Raw genomic sequence first — 8840 nt, forward strand, 5'->3', positions numbered from 1 at the left:
AGGATTTTTGTGAGACTGGCTGAAGTGAGGGTGGTGGAAGCGGCCCGGGGGGCGGGGGGGGGGCGTGTAAATCGCCGGAGGCTGCCCCCCTCCACCTTGAGAGCCCATTCCTGTGCTGTTCCTAGGCTTGAGTGCACAGCACTGGGTGCTGGTAGGTTGGGGTGGGATGGGACCCCTCCGAGTAGGCTCTGCGGGTTTCAGTGGCTTCCGAGGCAGACGGTGCTCAGAGAGCCCAGCACCAGATCGAGTTTGAGGAACCAGTGGGAATGGACTCAAGGGTGCCACCTCTCGGTACAGCTGCTTCAGGGGGAACCTGGCCATGGATTAGAAGGGGTGGAGAGGCTCACCCTGAGCGCAAGGACCCAACTCCACTCCGGGAGCCCATTGTGGTACAGAACGCATCCGCTGAGGCGAGGTTTTTGCTCAGCGATTTGTGTGTGCTTGTGCGTGCAAGGAAGCGAAGGATGCGAAATGAGTGCTGAATTTCACTTGACGCTTTAAACTTTTTTTATTGTCTCTCCTGTAGCTTTCCAAGGCAGCTGCTTGGGTTTTGTCGGGGGAATCAGTGTTACCTGGAGGCCAGGCTTGGGACAACTTGGCCCAGCCTCTTTCCAGGGGTGGGAGAAAGTGCGCCTGGGGCAGAGAGCTGCGACCCTAAGGCGGGCAGGAGTAGGGAGTCCCGGCGGCCTCGTCTCCCAGGTTTCCTTCCACGTGATTGGAAGGGAGAACAGGGAAGTCCAGAGAGTCGCAGGAATCCGTCAGTCTGTCCAGCAGCTCCTGCCCCAAATTACTCAGTGTCCTCACCCAGGAATTTAAGCGCCCAACAGGAAAACTGACTCTCCAAGCCTCGAAGACCAGAAAAAGTAACCACAGATCCCACCCCCTGCTCATCTTTAAGTCTCCTTCTTCCCCCCTTTCTCCTCCCAGCCGGCCCCAATCCTAGGGTCTCCAGTAAACAAATGCACACACGATCCAACAACAAACTCCTATAACCTGTTGGGGGCGTGGGGGAAGCCGGACGAACCTGTTCTCTCTAAAAGTCAGTGCCCCCCTCCATCTCGCCTCGACCCTCGAGCAACTATCGGTTCCTCCTTCCCGCCCCCCGTTCTCCCTTGCCGCTGGGATACAGTGAGGTGCTCTGCCCGCCGGGTGAGTACTCACGCTGCTGTTGTGTCCGGACCAGTGCACCATGGCTTGGTTGTGGGCCGAGTCCCCGGTCAGCGCAAAAGAGGTGCTGGGCAGCCGGAGCTCCTCGCTCGCCGCCCCGCTGGCGCGCGATGCCTTCACCTCCTCCTGGAACCCCTTGGACAGAGGGCGGCTTCCTTTGGAACCGTCGGCCAATGCAGTGGCCCGGGCATCCCCGAGTTCCAGGACACTGGGGGGCTGTTCCCGGCGTCTCCTCCTCGCACTGCCAGGTTTGCCAGGAGCCGGGATGCCCTGGCCCCACCGCGCACCTGCCAACGATGGCCCCCCAGCTTCTCCCCGCTTCTCTGCACCTCTGCCACTGCCTGGCTGGGGCAGTGGCTCTGGTCCGGGCCGGCGCCCCAGTGCGGCGCCTCTCCGTGCAGTCACCAGCTCCTCCGGCCACTGGCTTGCCACTGCCCGCGGCAAAAGAGGAAGCAGCGCCCTCGGCGAAGCCGGGCCCGAAGAACCCCCAGGCCCTCCTGTCGTGCTCCAAGTGATCTCGGCGCCCGCCAGGACCCACGTCGACAGGAGCAGGAGCCCTGTCCGGGCGAGGGGCGCCCCAGGCCAGCCTGCGGGGCGCTCCGTGCGCGCCACCTCCATCCCGCTGCGGCTGCCGCGGCTCGGGCTGCCGAGTGTGTGGCGCCTGCCGAGGTGCTGGTCCGGCGTGGGGGGTGTGCGCGTGCCAGCTAGCAAGCAAGCAAGTGTGTGTCGGGGGAGTGGGGAGGGGGTGACCAGGAAGGAGGCGGCTCAGGCTGGCGCGCCTCGCGGGTCCTCTCCACTCTTCCCTCCTCGCTCTCGCTGTCGCTCACTCGCTCTCTTGTCCAGAGGGTGATTCCAAAACCAAGAAAAAAATAAATGCCTGTTCAGTGCTTTTTTTTTTTTTAAATAAGATTTCCCAAAATCTTCCCCACCGAGCTCCAATAGGAATTTTGTAAAAAGGAGTGTTCAAAGGTAATGAGAAGAAGAAAAAAAAAGCCCTCTTTTAAAATATGAAAAATCAAGCCTGATCCAAGCTGGCAACAGACCCCAATCCAGAGTCTCTCTGAAATCCAGCCTCCAACCGGCTCCCAATGAAGAGTTGGGAGCCGCTACTCGCCGCGCATTTAGGGGTTACTCTTCCGGCCTGTTGTAAAGGGTGGGAGATGGTGCGAGGGGAGGGGGCGTCTCAAGGGAGGAGGAGAAGGAGGAGTAAAGTGTTTTCAGCGCCAACTGTTCTGGTTCGGAGAACAAGGGGGAGCCCGGAGCCTTCGCGTGGGGACACGACTCACGGAAGCTGAGCGCGGGATGGACCCAGACTCCACTCCCGACTCCCTGGCCTGAAGCTCCCACTGCCACCCCCACCCCGCCCTCATGGCCGGAGTCCCCGCCTAGTGCGAGGGAGAGGGGACTATGTGCGTGCGCGTGCGCGCGGGCAGGCAACGTGAGACGAGGGGTGTGCCGGGGGCTGGCGGGCTAGCTCAGCCGAGGGGGGTACCTGGCTGAGTGGGGGCAGTAGCTGAGTGGAAAGGGGCACGCAGCTCCGTGTATTCATGCCCATTTGCACACGTATGTGTACATGATAGTATGAGTGATTGAGTGTGGGTGGGGAAGGGTGTGCTCGGGCTGTGTGCACGCGCGGATCACGCACGGGCTGTTTGCATTTTCGTGAGCCTGTGAGTCGTCAGAACCATAATACTGAGAGCTAGGCAGGCGGCTCGGGACATCCCTTCTCCTGGCGCCCTGCACACCCATGGTCCCCCACCGCCCGCGGATGTAACCTGGTGTTCCTTAAGCCTACTGGAAGTGGAGGGGAGAGAACTGAGAGGTTCTGGCGGAAGGGTGAGGAGCTTGCCAGCTGATTCATGGGCACTTATCCTCGGACTCCTGGCGGGAGCCGGGGAGAAACAGCAGTCGACCGCTTTCACCCACCAGGAGCATCCCGCCCCCGTCTTCCTTCCTGGGACTAAGAGATCGCGCACTCACTCTGCCTAGATTCATTTCTGAGCGAGCTCAGTTGCTCTTTCAAAGTGTCAGCTGCCGGTTAGAGTCCAGGTGGGCCTATCAGAATCTCTTGCATCCCGCTGCAGAAGCGCAGCCAGGGTGCAAGGGACCCAGCCCAGCCTGGGACCCTTCGAGCGCCATAGGAAGAGGGAGACTTCGGGTGGGCTGGAGAGAGGGAAGATAACCCGAAGACAACCTCGACCTCTAGATGTGGTTTACAGGCCCCAGGACATGTAGTTCAGCCCCCTGCCTCCAAGAACCTCCGTGGATTTCCGTGGGTTGAAAAGGCGGAGACGTGGGAGCGGGAGCCGGAGGAGGGGTTATAAAGAAAGGAGCAGGATTTAGGGAGGGGGCTTGGAAAGCATGATGGCCTCCAGGCCCTTCCTTTCCTCTCGGCCGGGGCGGTGAGGCAGACGGGAGGGGAGAAAGATGAGCGAAGTAAAAGAAGGAACTGGAGGGGAAGCTAAAGAAAAGGAAAGCGGGAAGAATGGAGAGATGGCGAAGTGAAGGATGGAAGGCGAGATAACGATGCTGCTAAAGGAAAGGGGAGAGAAAACAAGAGACCCTAAAGAGCGCCAGGGGAGGGCCGAGAAGAGGAGGAGGCGGAGGGAGGCGCTTGGGAATCTGAGCTGGCTGAGGGAGGGCGACGACCAGCAGTTCCTGGGAGCCCTCACCCTACTGAACTAGCTTTTCCACCCAGAGCTAAAATGGAACTTGGGAACCGAGAAAGCTGGGCCGGGCAACCAAGCTGCCGGGCGATGGGCCGCCCCAAGAAAAGTTCAGTTCCAGAGGTTAAGGTGGTCGCACGATAGGAGGCGGCCATCTGCGGATTCGCAGCGCCCCTGTCGGGGAAGGCCTGGCACTGCAGCTTAGGAGTTCAGGAAGGCTTCAGAGGCTTCTCTGCTTGAGCTCTGGCATAGGTGGTGGACAGCACAATATAAGGTATCTGGACTGTCAAGCAGACCTCCCGGACTGGAGGGTGCGACATCCCAAACCCCCAGCCCTCAGAAGAAGTGCACTGTTCATTCCCCCAAAGCTTTCTGAAGTCCCCCCATGGAGGGCAGTCGTTCTCAAGGGCAAGGCTGAGGTCTCCCCTCATTCTCCCCCATCTGAAGGAAGCCCTACCTGGATGGAACCCCATGGAATGGTCAGATCCTGGACTTGTGGAGATGTGGCTATTATATATTGGGTGGAAATAGATAAAAGACTCCCACAGGTGCAATGTTTTCACACATCTCCTGCACCAACTGATCCTCTGGTCCTTGCTCCATCGGTTATGACCTCCTCCTTCTGTCTTTAGTCTCTTCCTCCTTGGCCCTTTGCCTAACAGTCTCTACCCTCAGCCCTGTGCTGCCCTCCCTCCCTGGCCTCCTGGTCCCCACCAAGCTTCCCCAGTGCCCAAACCTGTTAAAAAAGTTCTCTCCTTATACCTGCAATCTTCCCTTCCTCACCAGCCACTCTCTCCTGGACTTTCTGCAATCTGACATTTGCCTTCAGATGACTCATCAAAGCCCTACCCCCAACAAGCACCACCTGGTGACTTTCAGAGACAGCCCCTCAATAGCCTCTGCTTCCTGCACTTGTAAACACGTTCCATGTGGAAGAATCTCCCTTGGTCTACAAACTACCACGCATGACTCGTGGCTATTATTTGAGACAATACAGCTCCACACTGTTGGCAGAACTATTCTCTTAAAACATAAGGAAGATTATGTCATGGATTGCCCTCCTCAAAATTCTCCATGACCAACCACTGCCTACAAAGTCCAAACTTCTCAGAATGATGTCCAAGGCTCCACGCACTGCCTCACCTCCACAGACTTTCTCGCTGTATTCCTTAAGCCTGTAATCTGCCCTCTGTCACAATTTCCATCATGGTCTATTTTAAATGACAACTCTTCCATGAAGCCTGCACCCACTATCCCTCAGTACCTGACACTGTATCCATTATTATCACCCCCAACCTCGTCATCACCATCATCACCAAATGTTTTGTCGTCCTGCTATAAGATGGGAGCTGTACAATATCTGCTGGGAATTTAAAAGGGGGCTAGAGCTGGATTGTGGTACCCTCTCCCTTGCTGGAATAATGCCTTCTTCAGCTGGGAATGGTAAGTTGATAGCTAGGCTTAGCCCTTATCCAGTCCCAGTGGGGAAAGCAAAGACCCTGGCTGAGAATGCATTTTCCCACTAAGTTTTTGTCCCTGTTACAAACACCTGGAGAAAGCAAACTCTATGATATATGTTATCCATGAAATTATACTGAATGTCACCCTAATAGGACTCCTTTCAGGGTTTGTTTGTTTTTTTTAACCACCACAATGAAATAACACTTAGGGGAAATGTTCTTCTCTGTGACTTTACACACACACACACACCACCACCACCACCACCACCACCACCACCACCACACTCGTCCAACCCCTTACTAATCTAATAGATACCTTGCCATCAGCACCTACAGCCAGCACATACAGAGTAGCATTCCAATTATGCCTATTTCTCATATTTAATAACAGGTTCAGCACTTCTTACATGAGAATCTAAAGACAAATTCCTCATAAAACTTATAGCCAGGAAAAAGTGGGTTTCTCCTGTGAAACTGTCATCCTTTTTTAAAAGTGTTTTTAAAGTTCACTTTGTTTTCCTCTTTTCTCAAAGGTCAAGCGGAGTACCAGGTTTATTTGTTCTAATGGTCATCAGAACAAGATCTTTATCCTCTGCTCCCCTTTTATTAAATATTGTGTTTTTATTGCTTGATGCTCTTTGGTCTTACTATATCTGTGCATTGTTGATAAGCTACTTCACACTCTTTTTAGAACTAAATAGGAAATTAATTGATTAACATCAAAACAACAGTGCACATTGTAACCCTCTAAATTTCTACATAGACGAATTATTATAAAATAAAACCTGAAATGCAAATGAAAGCAGTCACAGGACCACTGAAATCAGGGCCTCTTACTACTACGTGTCAATAAAGGCAAGAAGTGTCTCTTCTACCCCATGCTGTATCCTCAGCACCTGGTCCAATCCCTGGTACAACACTCTTCAATAAACGTGCAATAATAGATAAAACAAATGAATGTAAATAACAACACTTCTGTTGCAACTACTAATCATCCAGTCTTAGTATATGTACTCTTCCTAAAGAGGCCAAAGTCTAAGATTTGATTGATGGTCTACCACAGGTGACCATCTGCCCAGTGGTCATAGGTATAGAGAGTAACATTAAGAATCTTGCCCACAAAGGCACCAAAGATTTTATGATGAGGAAAAGTGGAAGATGAAAAGGAAAGGCCGAGGAAAGAAGGGATGAGCAGAAAAGAACCTGAAAACTGACATTAATAATGTCTTTCTTTAAGTCAATCTCGATGTCTTCTATGCCGATGGCTTCATTTAATTCTGATGAAGTATGTTTTCTTGGTTCCAGTCAATAGATTTAGAAACAAATGTATACAGATAAAGCAGTGACGATAGGTGCAATTGTGTTGATGATAATGATGAGTGTTAACATATACTGAGCACTAACTTTGGATCAGATGTGTGACAAAGACCCATTAGCATTCTAGCAGAATGATTAAGAGTCCATACTTTGGAGCTAAATTACCTATGCTCAAATTTCAACCACACCAACCACCAACTATTTGACCTTGGACAAATCACTTAACCACTCTTTGCTTCCATACCTCATTTGTGAATGGAGATGGTAAAAATACTCACCATATAGGGTCATAGTGAAAATTAAGTGAATTAACGTACATAAAGCAGTCGAACAAAGTGTGGCATAGACACAATGCTAGATAAGTTTGGTTATAATGTTTTTATTCTTAACAGTTTGTGGAGGCTAGCACTTTGTCCAACATTTTATAGATGAAGAAACTTTGATTCAGAGAGGTCGGGTTGCACAGCTTGTGAGTAATAGATGATCTAGGGGTTTGGATGCAGATCTGTCTGACATTAGAGCTAAGCTCTTGCACAGTGCTTTATACTACCTTCCTGTCCTAGATCACACAACATGCCTTAAACAAAATTTATATTTGGGTCTGTCTGGCTCAAAAGCCAGTGTTCTTTCTGCTGCATCACTGGTCAAGCCCACATCATGAGGACTGATTCTGGTAGCTGGTACTCACTGGGCATGTAACTCGCACAACATGCCTGGCAATCTGAGAAGGCAGGAAGGAAGAGAAAATTGGGGTTGGTGAATTCCAGGCCTGTGGTCAAGTAGCAAGTCCAGGCTGAAGAAGTAAAGTCAACAATGGAAGCTTAACCTCCAGGAAAGAACATACTCATTAAGTTAGCGAAAGTTATCAGCCATGTTTGTCAACATTTTCCCCTGGTCATGTCTCCAAAAGAAAGGAAGGTCATATGTCTAATGAGGTGCATGCAGTTGGAAAAGAAGGTTTGAAGGAAAATAGCTTTTGTTTACTTTTCTCCCCAATGACTCTAAAAGCAATGCTGCATTTCTTAGAGAAAAAAGGTGGTCTCTTCAAGACAGCATGGAAAATGAAAGCATCCAACTGAGACCCTTGACGGTGGTATGAGGATGGGCCAGAAGGACAAACAGACGAGCCTGAGAAGGGGCAGCTGGAGAGGCAGGAGGGGAATCCATAGAGTGTGCTATCACAGAAGCAAGGAATATGAGTGTTTCACCGCGGAGGGGTGGGAAGTGTTGCCAAGTGCTCCTGGGCCAGCTCACAAGTTTCCAAGCTCAGGAGAACATGGTACATCCTACTGGACCTCAGACACCATCCTCAGCCAAGAGAATCGGGAGGAGGACATTTGCTTCCACTTAAGCCTCCTTGCTCAAGTTCTACCCTCACCTTCAAAGGCCAGAGATGTATTTAAAAAGAAATTTTTTAAGGCATGTGTGTTAATCTCAATCTTCTAAAAAGCAGATGTCATGATGGGATTACCTGAAAAAAAAAATTATGAAAGTAAATGCCCTATAAGAGAAAGTGAGAGGGAGCCAGGAGTCGTAGCTGGGAAAGCTATCAGATCAAGATGCAGGTGTGGCTCTTGTGAAGGAGAGAGGGAAGGAAGGAAGGAAAGTTGATGACAGTGCATTCTAAGAAAGTCTGGCAAGACTCTGGGGGCATCCTCAAGTCAAAGTTACTCTCTCATGAGTTCCTATCTCTCAGAAATAGTCCCACCATGGTATTCCGGCCACATTCTGTCAGTGGCTGGGAGCAGCCTGTGAAAAGCATGGCCTTAGCACTGAAATAGTCATGAATTTCAGAGCTCCATTGCTGGGGCATTGGTCAATTAGGCACTATTCAGTCTTTCCATCTTAAAAGAAAGTATTCTAACATCTTCGCCATAGGGTTGTTTAGAAATGTAAATGAATAATACATTTAAAAGCTTAATCTTGTGCCCGTGAACTTAATAGGTCCTCAATAAAAGCTTGTCAAATGAATGAAAGCGTACAGAAGACAGAAAGGAGGTTTGGGTAATTTAATTAGAATACTCTATGGTAAAGAAGCAGGGGATTGTCTAGAAGACATGGAGATGAGGATGTGAGAGGATTTAAAGTCTAGTCCTGGCTTTGCCAGTACTAGTTAGAAATTTTAACAAGCCTCGTGGTTAACAGGGAAAAGAAAACCAACTTCACTGAGTTTTAGAATTAAAAGAGAGAATTTACAAGGAAGCACTAAACAAACTTAGGCTAAACGCAC

General features: G+C 50.9%; 1 protein-coding gene across 1 annotated transcript in view; it reads right to left on the reverse strand.

Moving 5' to 3' along the window:
- The window catches only part of SORCS3 (sortilin related VPS10 domain containing receptor 3), a 540518-nt gene extending 538500 nt beyond the window's left edge, over positions 1 to 2018 (reverse strand). The window contains exon 1 of the mRNA XM_011363775.1: positions 1162 to 2018. Within this exon, the coding sequence (XP_011362077.1) occupies positions 1162 to 1785 (624 nt within the window). The 5' untranslated portion in view covers positions 1786 to 2018. The remainder of the gene's footprint in view (positions 1 to 1161) is intronic.
- Positions 2019 to 8840: the final 6822 nt, after the last annotated feature.

This window comes from Pteropus vampyrus, unplaced genomic scaffold (assembly GCF_000151845.1).
Source record: "Pteropus vampyrus isolate Shadow unplaced genomic scaffold, Pvam_2.0 Scaffold89, whole genome shotgun sequence".
NCBI classification, from domain to species: Eukaryota; Metazoa; Chordata; class Mammalia; order Chiroptera; family Pteropodidae; genus Pteropus; species Pteropus vampyrus.